The 17,899-nt window shown below is 47.0% G+C and overlaps 1 protein-coding gene across 4 annotated transcripts in view; it reads right to left on the bottom strand.

The window, feature by feature from the left end:
- Nucleotides 1-1,518: 1,518 nt before the first annotated feature.
- The window catches only part of IKZF3 (IKAROS family zinc finger 3), a 122,942-nt gene continuing 106,561 nt past the window's right edge, over nucleotides 1,519-17,899 (bottom strand). For all 4 annotated transcript variants that reach the window (XM_051825647.2, XM_070060746.1, XM_008271418.4 and 1 more), the window contains one exon: nucleotides 1,519-7,665. In XM_051825647.2, coding sequence (XP_051681607.1) covers nucleotides 6,962-7,665 — 704 coding nt within the window. In that variant the 3' untranslated portion in view covers nucleotides 1,519-6,961. The remainder of the gene's footprint in view (nucleotides 7,666-17,899) is intronic.

Here is a 17,899-nt window from a genome sequence, read left to right as displayed (position 1 = left end):
TTCCCCTGCATGGTCTTTCCTTGGCTGTGTGCATGCTATTCTGGGGGCAGGTCTGTTATTTGGGGGGGAGGGAGGCAGCTGCCTACTTCACAGGTCAAGACAGAGTTAAAAACAAAACCGCGGCAAACTCAACACCCCGTGTCCTTCGGGGACTTTCCATGACACCTTCCTTCCCCCTCTCCCCCATGGCCAGGGAGTACCTCCCCAGAGGGCCTCCCCACCCCAGGTGCAGTGGCTTTTGGCTTTTATGCAAACAACCGTCTGACCGGGAATGTGCCACAGCCAGTGTGCCTCTCCACTTGCCCCTCCACAGCCCTTCAGGCCAGCGCGCCTGGCCTTCCCTGGGTGCTCACCTCCACTCTTCATCTAGGGATGGAAGTGAGGGAAGGGAGCCAGGTCGTTCCCCACCCTGCCTGCTGGGTGATGGGGTCGGGGAGGAGTGGAGGTGCAGCCGTGGCCTCCCCTATCAGGCCTACCACCCTCTAAAGCATCAGACTGTTCCCAAGAACCGGGAAAGGGAGCCACCCTCTGGCAGGAAGGAAGCCCATCAGGCCTGATGGGAGTCTCCAGGGCTCAGCTCACCGCCATCAGGGTCTCCCCGCCTCCCGTTTCTTTCTGGGCTGCTGCTGCTTTGAGGAGGGAGTGGAAGGGGGAAGGCAGTGCACCACTTTCTCCAAGGCTGAAAGCCAGCGCCTGGAGGCTGTGTGGGAATGTATTTGATGTTCAGCGATAAAGGCAGGCTGCTCTGCCCTTCCTCTTTCCCGTCCTTAGGGTAGAGGGGCTGCAAAGCCTGCTGGAGTTCCTGGAAGCAGCCTGGTGGTGCAGTCGGGAGTGGGGCCGTGCTGCGCACACAAGCCAGGGGAAGCTGCCGCCAACCCAGTGCTTGGCTCATCCCAAGCTTCAGAAACACTTCCTCTTGCACCGAAGAGAGACAATGGAGCGTGCTCTAGACGAGGCCGAGCAGAAGACCAGACCATCCCTCAGAGCCTTCTCAAACACTGAGCGAGAACGTAGGGTAACAGCACTGGGAGAGAGCTGCCCCATCCAATGCTGTTTCCTGCCAACATCATAGGTTTAGGCCTCCAAGTAGCTAAAGACTATATTTAGATGTGGCTAAGTTCAGTGACTGACTGCACCCTGAGTTTCCCAAAGTGGATGTTGAGATCTCAGATGAAAATGTCAGGGTGAATTTCTGTTGGGGGGTGGGAGGGCAGAGCAGTGACTAAGGGTAAGGGGACGTTGTGTGCTGTGTGTTGATCCTGCTGAGTCCAGGTCTTCAGCCTCCTTGGTCCCCTTAGCAAATCAGAGCCTTACTGCGGGTGCCCAGAGGCCGCAGCAGAACACCAGCAGCAGGCTCAGGAAGATGTCCAGCGAGCTACTTCACTGTGGGGATCATTCCACTTATCTTGGAACCTGGGCTTTAAGAACAGCCAGAAGGGCTAAATTAAGGAAATATTCCTGGGGGCAGAATTAAAAACCCTCCCATTCTCTGACTACAAATGACAGGCACACAAGGACTATCACACAAAAGGATTTATTTTCCAGTGTAAAAACCAAACACGATCAAGGAATCTCGAAAATGCAGGGGTGTTTCCGATGCAAAGATGCACTCAGTGGATCTGGCGAGGTTAGCGGTCAGCACGGCTACAGTTCAGAAGCTGCCTTTTTTGGACATTCTTTACAGAGGTGAGGCGTGGGGTGCTTTTCGGTGCTCTGAATGGTTGGACTCCAGAGGAGTGAAGAGGGAGAGTCACTACTGTCTGAGAAATGCAAAGAGGCCCTGAGCCCAGGCTGGGTCCAACTGCCTGAGGGTCAAGGGCACCCTCCCCTCCTGGCGGAGAAGCCACTCTGAGTCCCAGGCTACCTCCTGTTCCTCCCCTGTCATTCTGCAGACAAGGGTCATTCAAAGACCACACGTGTGGTGACTTTGGCAACCAGAAATTAAAAATAAGCTATGGTTTTTCCAGCAGCCAAAATGATCCTTCACCAAAAAGTTCACAGACTGAGAACCTGAGCATGCAAAACCACAGTCTGGGTGAAGGGATGTCTGCTTTTTAAATGACCTGCTAATTCTTTGCAACCCACAGTAATTTGGTTTCTGTGAACCCACAGACACAGGCCCACCAAAAAGGGCCTTGTCTGCTAGCCTGGAAAAGCTCTTGTATAAATGAGTCACTGGCAACGGGATCCGTCGTTTTTAGGGCTATCTCATTTTACGGTGTGTTTTCTCAGTCTTTTCAGGAGATGGAGAAGCAAGCTTCATTTATCCGGAACGTGAAATAGGCTCCACAGCATGGGCAAAGGGCTGGGAGAAGGCAGGCAGCATCGTGGGCCGCTCTGCAGGCTTTCTGAACAGAATCAGTGGAGAGTGGGGCAGCAAGAACCATTTGCAGAAGTGCGAAGTTCCTGGGGGAGCAAATGGCTGAGGGCTCCTGGATGGCAGGGCGGCAAAGCTATTCTGCTTGCCGGGGTGCATGAAGAGCCTGTAGCACATGGCTGACTCACATGGGTTCCGAGGTTCAACACAGTCTCTGCCCTTTTGTATTGAAATGAAGTGAAGGAAACGGAATTCGAGACCAGCTGCCTCTGTTTAGGAACTGCTATTTTGGTCCTTGGTCTTGGAATATTTTTTGTGTCTTTAATCCCTGCCACAGTATGCAGAGCAGAAAATTTGGAACCATCCAATATAACCCCTACTAGCCCCTGCAAAAAAAAACAAATAAACAACAAAAAAAGGGGACATTCTTCCATAAACAAAATTACATAAAACTTCACAACATCCTTGAAAGGCAGATATTGTTAGGTCATTACACTTTTAATATAAACATTAACATTCCAATTTCTAGTACCGATTCAATTGGCGTCAATGTGTAAGTCAGTCCACTATGGTAATATTCAGCGGAAACTTGTGTCCAGCTTCTTGAAGTGCACACCCCTGTTCAACATACTGATGGTGTGGCGGGGTGCAGACTACGTACTGTGTGGGTAAATGAGGGATACAATCTACCCTACTTTAGGAGGACACACAAGTTTCAAGCCCAGACCTCATCTAGGCTTCAAGTCACAGTTCTCAGAGTCAGAAGCCCCCAGGCCTGGGTTCTTGGTTGCTCTCAGAGCCATTCAGTCCCGCCATCAGTGAGAACAGAGTTCTTTTTCCAGGGTGGCCCAAGACTAGCCTTTGGTTTAGAGTCAAAATTGTTTTCTTTATAGGCACTTAAGTCCCAAAGCATTCTGCTTGTGTGACCTCTGTCTAAAGATTTTCTGAATTAATCTTTCTGGGAAAATACAAAAATAGCTTCCAGTTCTTAAAAGGCAGTATTACCATACTCACTTATCTTCTTCAGCTCTTGATACCACAATTTTGTTTTTTAAGGATAAAACTTTCACCACTCCCTTCTTTTCCTCTTCTTGAGCTCAGACCACCTTAATTCTGAGTCCTCTAAGATAGCCAAGCCTTTCCACAAATCTCCACTGGAGACCAACACACCAGCTCTCAGTGGGATATATTTTCAAGTCAGGACTTTAAAGAAACATTTTCATCTGGTTTTACCATCTGTCCTGTGATATATCTCAAAAGTACTGCTTTTTTCCCTTAAAACATTCTAAACCTAAACTTCAGCAGAGGGAAGAAAAAGGCAAAGGAGGGTAAGAATAGTGACACTGATGCTACTTGGAAAAACTTCATGTTGACATGAGATTTGTTAAAAATGCAGTCTTCTGAGTAAGATTGTGTCTTTAAGCAGTTCTCTATGCAAAAGAAATCTGAGGTCATTTTCTATCTGGGCCACTGTGAGTTGAGGCCTAACAAAATGTTACAGCACTGCATTTAAAAGGTGAGGAATTTTGTCACTGCCAATGTCAGAAGCTGAGTCAGGCACAGCTCAGAATGGGTAACAAAGCATATGATTAGCTGGCTTATTTGTGCCAAGGCACATGTCTTTTTGGGAGAAAAAGGAATCTAAGGACTGGGCATTTACTGCTATGCTTTTGTCTCGCCGGGCCCCCGCCCCGTGGTGATGGAGGGTAATGGGAGAGACGCCTCTGCTTGGTTCTGTCAGTGGGAAATCATCTACTCAGCACTTCAGATCATGACGGGCTGTCTGGTGCACTGGTTCTGTTCCTTTTCCTTCCTCACCTCATTCTGTCGCCGTGGCTGCTGCTCAGACTGTGGCCTCATGGGTGTGTGGTGGGGGCCTGCCTCTAAGACCATTGGTCGAAACAAAGGAGAAGACCTAGAGAGCTCAAGTTCACAGGGGCTTTGCATGCGGAAGCAAAGGTGCTGCTGGACGCTGCCACAAGCCTTCTGCCCAGCAGCAGCCGTGAACAGCCCGGCCCCGCCCCTCCCTCTGGGCGTCCTGCTCCAGGGTCTCCTTCACCCCGCAGCGACCCGGCAGCAGGAGCGCCTACCGGAGGAGAAGTTTTCCTGGGTGACAGTAACCACTGCAGGCACCCGCTTCAACTTCCAAAGTGAAGAATGTGGCATCGCTGCATCTATACTTCCTCTCCAATGGGTGGGCCCCACGCTAGGCACACAATGTGACGGTGAAAGAGTAGCCTGTATGAGTGGACACCCTACTCAGAACACCGACCTCAGAGAATTGGAAATCATTCAGCAAATCCACCGGTCACAGGAAAAAGGAGCGTGGGATCTGCAGGAACAGTTCTCAGGGCGTTCACTGTCTTGAGATACAAAGACGTTAGCACCCCCTGTCCCTGGCTTTCTTTCTTACTGATCCCTGCCTCCAAGTTCTCTTTCTCTTGTCCCTCGAAGAGTCAACAAGATGTGTGATATTTCAAGAATATAACAAGCAGCTCCTCTTTCACAACGGGTGTAAGCAGTCTGGCAAGGCTTGGAGTCTGGTATTGTGGAAATACAGTGATCCACTGAAGGCTGCACACCAAAATACATCTAGTCCTTTAGCTGAAATTTCAAACATGTTGGGACTGTTGCCATGGAACTTCATAAAACCTTTTTCCCTGAGACAGACTCCATGCCACAAAAAAGCATAAGCCATGTGTGCAGTCTGAGGTGGGACGTTTTCATTCCTGGCAGCACATAAATGAGTTGACTTTGAGCCGAATGCATAAGCCCTTTAGAAATAAAACACTCATCTACCAGGAATTTGGAATTCTCAGCTCTGGTAGAAATATTCATAAAGCATGTTCTTGATTTGTAAATAGGCTCCATGAAGTTTTCCCTGGAAGCAGAATTTATTTTCCCTAACACAAGTTGTTAAAAAGGTAAAAAAAAAAAAAAAAAAAAAAGCTGGGGGGGTTGCTTTGGCAAGCAGCTGCAGGTGCCAATTTGTGTGTACACTTTGGGGTAAGATCAAAATACCTTCCTGTTTTTTGTTCCTCCCTACCATCTTCTTCACATTCACAACTCAGTGGTTAAAGGAAAAACTTAACACACTAACATTTGCACATCAAAGAGATGTGAAACATATATTCATATATATACTCCTCTGCTTAATACTCATACATGAAGAGGTTTAAAAAATAACTTGTGGTTACTGCATAATTACATATACATTTAAAGTTGGAAAAGACCTTAGGGAAAGTCTCAATCCAACTCTTATTTTATGGTTGGGGAGACTTAGTTTTAAGAGTTAAGTGATTTGCTCAAAGTCACACAGCTAATTAGTGGCAAATATGGAATTAGCAAGCACATTTTGTGTGACTCCTATCCCGGCGCTAATTCTGCAGTTACCACAGCACTTCTCCCTGAGAGTGTGTCCCGTTCTTGGTGACACAGGTGACTGATAACAGCTGTACAACCAAGCTCAGACTTTCAGGGATTTTCATGGAATTCAGCAGCTCCATTTAAAATGCGGGTGGGCGGGGGAAAGAGCCAAAACTCGCTTGATCAAGGAGAACCAGTCACAGAGGTGTCTCCTCATGCCCAAGCTCAGCTCTGAGCTCATCAACGTGTCTATCCTGTGTGGAGTCTGTCCTGTGGGGAGGAGGCTAAGCCATACTTTTGTTATTCTTTATTATTTTCCTATGGAAAAAAAAAAAAAAAACCATGGACAAGTCCGCTCTGGGTCTATCTACCAACACTGCATGAAGGCCACCAGAACTTTCAGGTAGTTGCTATTTTTTTTTTTTTTTTTTTTCCTATTAGCACTGCTAAGCTGCTTCCCCCGTCATTTCTCTGCTGGTCAAAGGAAAGAGATACCATCATCCTCAGTGGGTAACTTTCTGGAGTTTCATTGATGGTCTCAATTTAAAACCATCAACTCTTCTGGTAAGAGAATTTCTCCTAGAGACAGTGGTTAAATCCAAAGCAGCCCAACTTTTCACTGGAGAGCAGGGTGGGGAGCGGCGAACATGGCATCAAAGATGATATGCTTTTTCGCCTGCGTGGGGTCCTCAGTTGCTGGTGACAGATCCTGACTCTGTTGCTGTCCTTTCCTTGCTCTTGGACCACAATTTGGGATGCAGAGATTACACCCACATACAGCAGCCCCCTGTGTCAAGTACAGAAGGGCAGTGCTTCCTGGCAAGGTCAGCTCTTCGTCTCTGTGGATTTGGGCTGTGACTGAAAGGCTTTTCCACATCTGCTTGACATAGCTCAGAAAGAATGCCTCACATGGCACAACGGGGGACTGTTCCAGCTGGCAGCAAACTCCAGTGAATGGCCTGCTCTATTGCTGCAAAAGAAAATGACCAAACACTTTTTTGGCTCCTAAATCCCATAAAATTCAAGCCCGTGATGGGAAAATAAAGGTTTCATGAAAGTAACAACATAATAGATCTGCAAACAATTTCTGAGTGAAGACAGTGTTTCTCAGGCTCTCCATGTGAACATGGCCCCTTGGATATGAAAATGCTACGAAAAGGCATTTGGGATGGAGTGTGCTTTGCAAGCAATCTGTTAGGTGAGGTTAATCAGTTTTTTTTTTTTTTTTTTTTTTACAACGATGCTGCCTACTCAGGCGCAGCCTCCGAGGCCAGACCTTCACTTCAGCATGGCTCTGTGTTCTCCTCTAGCTATGTGAGATGAGAACTCGTAGCGATCGTGGCTTCGATATCCACACATGTTACACTCAAAAGGGTCACGGAAGCCGTGGCAACCCATGTGAATGGTGAACATCACGTAATCCAGGAAGAGGACTCGACAGTGGTCACATCGGAACACATCCATCACCTCCCCTTCCTTGTTGATCACTTTGATGGAGTCTCTTGGGCAGATGGGAGGGGGCTTGAGGAGTTCGTAAGAGCGGGGAGCCTCCTTCAGAAGTGGCATCCCATTGCGGGCCCGAGGAAGGACCACATGATTTTGCTGATAGAGGTGATTCTGGCGTTCTTCGTGGTTACTGTCAGTGTCCGTGGAGTCGTGGCCACTATTGTTGGGGGACAGGCCTCTTTCCGAAGGCAGGCTCTTCTCTGGCAGGTGGATGTTCTTCTTTTCCAGCTCCTGGGGGGCACCATTGGGGATCTCAGCCCGGGTGAGGGCTATGGGATACATGCTGCTGATAACTGGAACCATCTCAGAGGTGGGAGCAGGCGGTGTCTGCACTAAGGGACGCAGGGCTTCAGCGCCAAGATAGCTGATGGCGTTATTGATGGCTTGGTCCATCATCCTCGTCTGTATAATCTCACTCTCTTTCTCATACATGTAGCTGGAATTATAGTTGACATCAAAGCAGTGGCGTTTCTCACCTGGGATGAGTGAAGACAGGGTTATAAGAGAACAACACAAGGGCAGAGTTTGTCAAATTGTTTTCCAGAGTGCTCAAAAGAGTGAGAAAGCATAAGCTGCCTGCTGCACAAGACCAGCCATCCAGAGAGAATGGTTCCATGGCGCTGAAGTCCCAGGGATCCCTGGTCAGCAGCAACATGTTTGGATGGCCAAAGTAAAGCCCGAAGGTGAAAGGGAGGGGCAGCAAGGTCAAGAGGTAGAAGCCACATTATGAGGCACTCCCAAGGCTTGTCAGAGAGAAACCCTAGAGATGCAAAAGAACCCTAGGATGAGGCTGGGAGGGGTTGGGCGCACCGGGCCTCTGTACTGCTATTGCTCATGAATGCTGAAGACACAGTCAACTCCCAAATGCTTACCATGTTTGTTATCATCTACTTGTGATATTAGGTGACCAGGGGGACGGAAGTGCTGCAAACAGTGGGGATGCTCAGCGTCTAGCCTCAGCCAGCAGCTCTTTAAATAGCTACAGGGGTAGAGAAAATAGCCCAAAAAACTCCAGCTTGCTACTCCCCATATTCACCAGTCACCTGACTGACCGAGATTTTTCAAAAGAGCTTCAAAGGTAGAAGTTTTAGAGAACATTTCTTGAGGGGTGATCATGACTCCATCCTTTCCCTCAGGCATGTTACTCTTCCCTTGCTCAAAAAATGTACCATCACGGGGTTAGCACTGTGGCGTAGTAGGCTAAGCCTCCACCTGCGGCAACAGCATCGCATACGGGTGTTCGTGTCCCAGCTGCCCCCTTCCGATCCAGCTCTCTGCTAATGGCCTGGGAAAGCAGTGGAAGATAGCACAAGTGCTTGGGCCCCTGCACCCTTGTGAGAGACCCCAAAGAAGCTCCTGGCTCCCAGCTTCAGAATGGTCCAGCTCTGGCTGTTGTGGCAAAATGGGGGAGTGAACCAATGGATGGAAGACCTTTCTCTTTGCCTCTCAAGTAACAAATAAAATCTTTAAAAAAATTAAAAATTTATCATTAGTGCACACATGACCATTAGGACTAATTCACATGTAACTACACAAATTTATCTGTGGTCACCCTTTCCTACTTCTCAAGTCAACTGCTGAGAAATTCTGAAAACAGAGTTCAGCCAGTGTCAGGGCCTGTGGGTGTTAGAAAACAGAGGTTCTCTGGCCATGGGAAGACAGGGACGAGGTCTTCAGAGATGTGCTCAGTGCTGAGTGCCAGACAAGGACAGGAAGCATGGAAGATGAGACAGGAGTTGAAAGGGAGGCTATGGTGGTTGCTGCTTTTTATTTTATTTTTTAATGCAATGTCTAGACAAAGACAAGACTATTTGGTATAATGTGTATATTGAGGGATTAAGGGAATGCAAAAACGTCAGGAGTACTCAGCGAAGGGAAAGCAAGCATTTCCAGAAAATCTCAGTTTTGCTAAGGGTCTTGATGAACTGGTGAGGATTTGAGTTTTCAGAGATGCAGGAGGAGATGCTGTCATGAGGGGAGAATGAATGGGGGCAGGAAGGTGGGCTGTATAGGACGCATATGGGGAAGAGAGTCTGACTAACGCATATCGAGAGATACGAGGCCAAGTTTTTCTCGGACTTCACTGTTCCTTCACAGTCTGTAACATCCACACATCAGAGACTGGGTTTGATGCTGGCCCTACTGGTTACTAGCTGCATGACTTTGGGCAAGTTATTCACTTGTCTAGGCTCACTTGTCTTGTAAGATGGAGATAATAATCGTATCTACCTCATAGGGTCACTGGAAAGTGCTTACAACAGTGTCTGGCTCAAAGAAAACACTTGGTAAATGCTAGTGGTTTTATTCTTTCTTTGAATCAATTCACATTTTCTTTTTTTTCTAAAATAAATTCTTTTTTAAGAAAACTTTTTATCACTGACATAAATGGAAAACCAGAATCACTTGCCACAAAAAGATAATTATGAAAAATAAAGACAATTGGGGCCAGTGTTGTGGCATAAACAGGTTCGAGTCCTGGCCACTCCACTTCCGATCCAGTTCCCTGATAATGTGCCTGGGAAAACAGTGGAAGATGGCCCAAGTCCTTGAACCCCTGCCACCCATGTGGGAGACCCTGATGAAGCTCCTGGCTCCTGACTTTGGCCTGGCCCAACCCTGGCCATTGTGGCTATCTGGGGAGTGAGACAGAGGATGGAAGATATTCTCTCTCTCTCTCTCCCTCCTTCCCTCCTTCCCTCCCTTCCTCCCTCCCTGTCTCTCTCCCTCTCTCTGTAACTCTGCCTTTTAAATAAAATAAATAGATCTTAAAAGAAAGAAAAACAAAGACAATGAAACACTGCAGTTTACTAGATTTTGATCAGATACTACCTTGAGTACCTGAGACTAAGGTCCCGCGCTCTCTGTTTGTTTGTTTGTTTTGTTTGTTTGACAGGCAGAGTGGATAGTGAAAGAGAGAGACAGAGAGAAAGGTCTTCCTTTTGCCATTGGTTCACCCTCCAATGGCCGCCACGGCTGGCACACCGTGCTGATCCAAAGGCAGGAGCCAGGTGCTTCTCCTGGTCTCCCATGGGGTGCAGGGCCCAAGCACTTGGGCCATCCTCCACTGCACTCCCTGGCCACAGCAGAGAGCTGGCCTGGAAGAGGGGCAACCGGGACAGAATCCGCCGCCCCAACCGGGACTAGAACCCGGTGTGCCAGCGCCGCAAGGCGGAGGATTAGCCTATTGAGCTGTGGCGCCAGCCCCGCTCTCTCTGTTAAAAGCAGAGATTTACCCAGTGTGAGACTGGTGCTATAGACAACTGGCATCAAATTAAGCCCAAGTTTCTCTCCTTGGTGTCATCATGGAGACTGAAAGAGAACTGAAAAGAAAGTTATTTTCTTGTCATGTGGTTCAAGGTTTTTAAGTGTCCTTTTTGCCTCCTACTGGTTTGCATTCCACATTTCGGGAAACAGAAAACAAAAATTACGCCTGGTAGAGCCAAATGATCTGCATTCTGAATGACCAATCACAGGACTTGGATTTGAACAGTTATCATACGCCCCTGAGAAAGAAAGGCTAGAGGTCAATGTAGTAACAAGGTGTAAGATGGAGCAAAACAGTAAAAATTGATGCCAGAAGACCAGCTAAAAGATCTAATCCAATAAGATGGATTTGTTCTGTATCTGCCCTCCCCTACTCCCCACCTTAAGGGCCTAGTTGATAGTTTCTAGACAAATTCTCAAGAGGAAAACATATGCAAAGAAAATCCTCTGTTTTAGCAACTCAGTAAGAAATAACAGAAATGTAGACTTTTGCCAAAGTAATCAGTGGCTCTTATTTTCAACTTCCAGACTGGATATATCCTTCACCAAGGCCATCTGGAAGAATGATGCCATGAAAGAAAGCTAAAGTCCCAGACATTCACTTCCCTAAAAGTGACACAGATATAATGTATTTTGGTTGCTTTTGTGTGTGTGTGTGTGTATGTGTGTTTTTTGTTTGTTTGTTTCATTTTGTTTTATTTTTTCAAAGCAGGTGATTTTTCTACTGTGGCTAGTTCTACTCAGCTCCCTAAATAGCAGAGGTCCTTGAGAATCTTTTCAATTTTTGCCTAACCCAGAGGCTCCAGAAAGTTGCCAGGGTGGGGTAGGCATATCAGAAAACTCTGTTTTTATGCTTTCTCCTAGGAGTTTGCTTTCCTTAGCCAGGCCTACAATTTCAACAATCTATGCCATCTGCAGCATATGTCAGAAAACAGCCGAATGCTAAAGCTGTAAGAGTCAAAAATTCAGAAGAAAATAAACTCCTGGATGATTGGAATTATGTGACTGAGTTCTGTGGTTAACACAGACCATCACTCATTGTTAAGAGGATGGGCAAACCTCAGAACTTCACGTGCACGCAACTTGCAATCATCAGATCCCCTCATCTCAGAGTTACGGTAACTCAAGCACGGCAGATGATTATCAGTCACCTGTAGACATGATGACTCAATGTGTATGAAACTCAGAAGGGGTAAGCTACAGTAATTGAAAAGCCAACAGCTCACGTTTCTTTAGTCACACACTCATAAAAAAAGGTTACTCAAACCACAAGAGTGTAACTGCTTCCTAACCTGCACATAGCCACTGGTCCAGTCTCTAGTCAAATCACACACATCACACCTTTGAATGATTCATTGTACCAGCTTCAGGCTGAATTAGAGGTCTTCTTCCAGTGAAAATACAACAGTAAGTTCTAAGTTTAGAAAACAGGGCTGCCTGGTTGGGCTACTCCCTACCTATAATTAAAAAAAAAAAAACCAAACCTCTAATATCTTGGCATTGGTAACTCTAAACCGAGAAACCATTTGACCTGAATTGATGTAATGTGGTGAGGGCATATGGTGGTTGGCTTCTAACTGCCAACTTGGAAGTACAGAATCATACACTAGAAACTAAAAGGGACTTTAACTGAGCATGTGAACTCACACCTGTCTTCAGGATCAACAGTCAAAATCCACCACCCTAATCTGTTTACTTCTGGTGTAAAACTTCACAGTAATGAGCGCCGTGCCTTATATTCAATATATAATGACACTAATAATAATAGCTGCTTTTTATCAAGCCTCTTCTGTATACACAGTGTTGTCCTATATACTTTGAAGATTGTCTCATTTGATCAGCCCTTTCAAATTCTCATCTCGCAGTCAGAAGAAGAACCCAAAACACAACTGGTCTGATTCAATTTCCAAGGTCACCCATTGGTGAATGGAGAACTGGGATGCAACCCAAGAGCCCAACATATCTCAGTATATGTGTATGTGTGTGTGTGTGTGTGCATTAACTGTCATTTCCTGGCTGTTATTTTGCCCATAGCTGCATGTTCCCTCCACAAGCAGTGACTTCAGATTCTCCACTGAGGTGGTTCCCATAAGCAGTCAAAAGGGGGCTAAGTGGTCATAATTACTTTTGCCACATGGACCAGCACAGGCATTCAAAAAGTGTCTCTGATGTCCAGACGTGATGTGAAGTCTAAAAAGTGCTTAACAGAGTACCTGACGTGTGTAAGCACTCAAAAAGTGGTAGATCTACTATTATTTGCTCAGCACCTTGTTAGATGCTTTGAGGAATACAAACATAACTGCAACCCAATAGAGAAGAAACAGGATTTACACAGTTTCATTACAAATCAGTATCTTCAATGCTATGTGATAGAATGCAGTATAGAGTAGCTAAGAAAGTGGAGATAGAACTATGGGCCACCCTTCAAATGTGCTACACATAAGACGGGGCAAATATTCATGTATTCTTTCCTTTAAAATCTCCTTGTAGCCAGAGGTGGTGATGGTAGTCATGGTGGTAGAGACAGTCATATCTACAACAAGGAGCTGATTACTAACTATGCCAGGAGGGCAGACAGAGAATGGAGCAGAGAACCGGGGTGGGGGATGTGGATAATACGGACTTTTAAGGCAGCTGTGAGAGAGGGTGTCCTGAGAACCTGGAAAGAATGACTGCACAGTAGTGGGAAAATATTATATAGATGTGGGAGTAGTAGTTCCTTGTGATCAACATGAAAGTCTAGTTGGCTGAAATGGTAAAATTAGAAAAGGTAGGGGTAGGCCGGTGCCATGGCTTACTTGGCTAATCCTCTGCCTGTGGCGCCGGCACACCGGGTTCTAGTCCCGGTTGGGGCACCGGATTCTGTCCTGGTTGTTCCTCTTCCAGTCCAGCTCTCTGCTGTGGCCCAGGAAGGCAGTGGAGGATGGCCCAAGTGGTTGGGCCCTGCACCCGCATGGGAGACCAGGAGAAGCACCTGGCTCCTGCCTTTGGATTGGCGTAGCGCCGGTTGTAGTGGCCATTAGGGGAGTAAACCAACAGAAGGAAGACCTTTCTATCTGTCTCTCTCTCACTGTCTATAACTCTCTGTCTGTCTCTCTCTCACTGTCTAACTCTGCCTGGCCAAAAAAAAAAAAAAAAAAAAAAAAAAAAAGGTAGGGGTGGGCATTTTGTCCAATAGTCAAGAATTTGGTAGTGGGGCCGGTGTTGTGGCTAAGTGGGTTAAAGCTGTGGCCTGCAGCATTGGCATCCTATGTGGGCACCTCTTTTATTTATTTATTTAGTTAGTTAGTTATTTACTTGACAGGTAGAGTTGTAGACAGAGAGAGACAGAGAGAAAGGTCTTCCCTCTGTTGGTTCACCCCCAAATGGCCGTCACGGCCAGCGTACGCTGATCCGAAGCGAGGAGCCAGGTGCTTCCTCCCACTCTCCCATGTCGGGGGGCACCTCTTTTAATCCAGCTCTCTGCTAATGCACCTGGGAAAGCAGTGGAGGATAGCCCAAGTGCTTGGCCCCCTGTACCCACATCAGAGACCTGGAAGAAGCTCCTGGCTCCTGGCTTCAGCCTGTACCAGTCTTGGCTATTACAGCCATTGGGGGAGTGAACTAGCAGATGGGAGATCTCTCTCTTTGTCTTTCCTTCTCTCTCTAACTCTGCCTTTCAAATAAATAAAATCTTAAAAAAAAAAATAAAAGAAGAATTTGGTTGTCATGCCTGCAGACCACACTGGAGTGCCTGGGTTTGAGTCCTGACTCTGGCTCCCCAGTTCTAGTTTCCTGCTAATGTGGGTACTGGTAGTGAGCAGGTGATGGCTCAAAGTACCTGGGTCCTTACCACCCATGTTGTAGACCTGGACTGGGTCCTTAGTTCCTGCCTTGGCCCAGCCCAGTCTCAGGCTGTCGCCTGCATTTGGGACAATGAATCAACAAATAGGAGCTCTTTCTCTGTTTCTCAAACTATAATAATAATAATAACAATAAATTAGAAAACACAAGGCTCACACTGTGGTGTAGCAGGTATAGCTGCCAACTGTGGTGCCAGCATCCCATATTGGCATGACTTCCCTGCTAATGCACCTGGGAAATCAGCAGAAGATGGCCCAAGTCCTTGGGCCCCTACAACCATGTGAGATGCCTGAAAGAAGCTCCTGGATCTTGGCTTGGGATCTGCCCAGCTCCAGCCATTGCAGCCATTTGGGGAGTGAACCAGCAGACAGAAGATCTTGCTCTTTCTTGTTATGTCTCTCTGTTTCTCTCTGTAACTCTGCCTTCAAATAAATAAATAAATAAATATTTTTTAAAAAAGAAAACACAGATTGGAGATAAATTGTGGTAGGCTCAGAATGCCTGAGTGGTTGGATTTCATTGCACTGAGGAATCATTGAAAAATTTTTTGAAGAGGGTAAACTGACTTGACCTTTAGAAAAATAAAAAAATTTCAATATTACAATCACCATGATAGGATATTATGAAATATTGAGGTTTCTTTAGGTATTTAAGTTTCTCAAATCACGTAAATGTGTTTGCTGCTGCTCCGTGTAGTTTCCTGCATCTATTACCACTTATCCTTACTGCCAGCACATATCATCCATCCACCCACCCCAAAGCAGGTAAGTAGTGGAAATGGAATATTCAACAATCAAGATGCTCTGGTCTCAATTTACACGGGTCTGAATGATAGACCCCTCTCCAGGAGAAAGAAAACAGGAGCCAGAAAGCAAGAAGCAGCAGGAAGGAGGAGTGAGAATAGACAGCAGCCACCTGCTAAAGGCCACACTGCAGAATGCAGAAGTCTTTGTCCTCCGGGAGGCACTTGAGTGGCAGGGGAGACAGCTCTTTCTCAAGGACAGCTTCCCTTCAACGGGCTTTGCTTCCAGCAGGGCTCACTCCTGGCAGAAAAGGCACCTCCTATGGCACACAGGACAGCCTGCTGTGGGTGCTGGGTGACCTCTCTTCTGGCTGCAGCGCCTTCTAAATGTAAGTCTAGTCCTGCTCTGTCGCCTGCCAGCTGTGTTCATCCATCTCTGATCCTCCTGCCATTCTTGATATAAGGGTTTGGGTGGTTCCTAATACTCCCAAAATGCTATGATCCTGTAAGGCTTATGGGATACTTGATGACAGGCTTTTGGGAAGGGGTGGGAGAAGGTCCTTCATGCTTTCAGATACAGGTTATCAAACTGTTTCCTGTCACTCTGTTAACCAAGGCACGCTATTTCTCATTAGCTACTTCACAGGGAGAAGCAACAGTGTTTGCTGAAGTGTTAAAACCTCACTGACGTCTTTACTAGGGGTGAGTGAGATTTTTTTCTCATGCTTTTCTCCACATTAAAACTTCCTTTAATAAAGTGGTATGTAAAATGAATAGTCAAGGAGATGCTGTGGTAACCACTAGGTCTGAATAACCTATCTGTTTTGGGGGAAAGAATGAAAATCAGGAAAAACAAATATGCAGAAATGCAATCATATTTCTCTTTCCTCTGGCAGAAAAATGTGGTCTCCATTTTGAGCTAAGCATTTGAGGTGGCTTAGCTCGAAGAACAAACAAGTTTATAACAGGAGGACAAGATTCAGAGAAATGAAAACACTTTAAAGGGTTAGGATGCTAAAAGGAAAGTCTTCTTGTCTTTTGACAAGAACAATTGAACAGAATTTCTAAATTTTTTTAAAATTTATTTGAAAGGCAGATAGAGTGTCCATTTATTTCCTATTTGACACAGAATAATATAAAATGTCTTAAAGAATTAGAAAAAAAGTTTCTTTTTCTTTTCCTTAGGCAGTTATTTAACTTAACTCTTTAATAGAAGGATGCTCTTGTGTTTGAAAATGTATTTAGACTTACTCCAATACATCCCTCTTCCTCAGTTTCTTTTTATTTCTTTTTCCTTCCTTCCTTCCTTCCTTCCTTCCTTCCTTCCTTCCTTCCTCCCTCCCTCCCTTTTTTTTTTTTTTTTGACAGGCAGAGTGGACAGTGAGAGAGAGAGAGACAGAGAGAAAGGTCTTCCTTTTGCCGTTGGTTCACCCTCCAATGGCCGCCGCGGCCGGCGCGCTGCGGCCGGCGCACCGCGCTGATCCGATGGCAGGAGCCAGGAGCCAGGTGCTTTTCCTGGTCTCCCATGGGGTGCAGGGCCCAAGCACCTGGGCCATCCTCCACTGCACTCCCGGGCCACAGCAGAGGGCTGGCCTGGAAGAGGGGCAACCGGGACAGAATCCGGCGCCCCTACCGGGACTAGAACCCGGTGTGCCGGCGCCGCTAGGCGGAGGATTAGCCTAGTGAGCCGCGGCGCCAGCCTCCCTCTCTCTCTTTTGATAGGCAGAGTTAGACAGTGAGAGAGAGAGACAGACAGACAGAGGGAAAGGTCTTTCTTCTGTTGGTTCACCCCCCAAATGGCTGCTAAGGCCGGCGCACTGTGCTGATCTGAAGCCAGGAGCCAGGTACTTCCTCCCGGTCTCCCATGCGGGTGCAGGGCCCAAGCACTTGGGCCATCCTCCACTGCCTTCCTGGGCCACAGCAGAGAGCTGGACTGGAAGAGGAGCAACCGGGACAGAATCTGGTGCCCCCACCGGGACTAGAACCTGGGGTGCCAGCACCACAGGCAGAGGATTAGCCAAGTGAGCCACGGCACTGGCTCTCTCTCTCTCTCTTTAAATATTTATTTTATTTATTTGAAAGGCAGAGTTAGAGAGAGGGTGCATCAGAGAGATCTTCCATCTGCTAGTTCACTCCCCAAATGACCAAAATGGCTAGGGCTGGGCCAGGCTGAATCCAGGAGACAGGAGCTTCTTCTGGGTCTCCCACATGAGTACTGGAGCCCAAGTACTTGGGCCATCTTTTATTGCTTTCCCAGGCACATTAGCAGGGAACTGAATTGGAAGTGGAGCAGCCAGGTCTCAAACTGGTGCCCATATGGGATGCTGGTGCCATAGTTAGTGGCATTACCTGCTACACCACAATGCCAGCCCCCTCAGTTCACTTCTAATGCTACCAAAGGTTATGGTCTCTAACTCAGCAGGACGAGCTGACCTGATGGTATAATTTCACTTCTACCTTCACGATTCAAGAGGTCAGGAAGCCAAGAATGGACAGAGTACTAAGCATGATTCAGTCAAATGAGTCAAGCAATTTTTTTCTTTTTTTTCTTTCTTTTTTTTTTTTTTTTTTGACAGGCAGAGTGGACAGTGAGAGAGAGACAGGGAGAAAGGTCTTCCTTTTGCTGTTGGTTCACCCTCCAATGGCCGCTGCAGCCGGCACATTGCGCTGATCCGAAGGCAGGAGCCAGCTGCTTCTCCTGGTCTCCCATGCAGGTTCAGGGCCCAAGGACTTGGGCCATCCTCCACTGCACTCCCGGGCCAGAGTAGAGAGCTGGCCTGGAAGAGGGGGCAACCGGGACAGAATCCGGCACTCCGACCGGGACTAGAACCGGGTGTGCTGGCGCCGCAAGGTGGAGGATT

Source organism: Oryctolagus cuniculus, chromosome 17, assembly GCF_964237555.1.
Source record: "Oryctolagus cuniculus chromosome 17, mOryCun1.1, whole genome shotgun sequence".
NCBI classification, from domain to species: domain Eukaryota; kingdom Metazoa; phylum Chordata; class Mammalia; order Lagomorpha; family Leporidae; genus Oryctolagus; species Oryctolagus cuniculus.
Note: the sequence above shows the minus strand (reverse complement) of the source record. Positions and strands in the feature narration are given on the sequence as shown.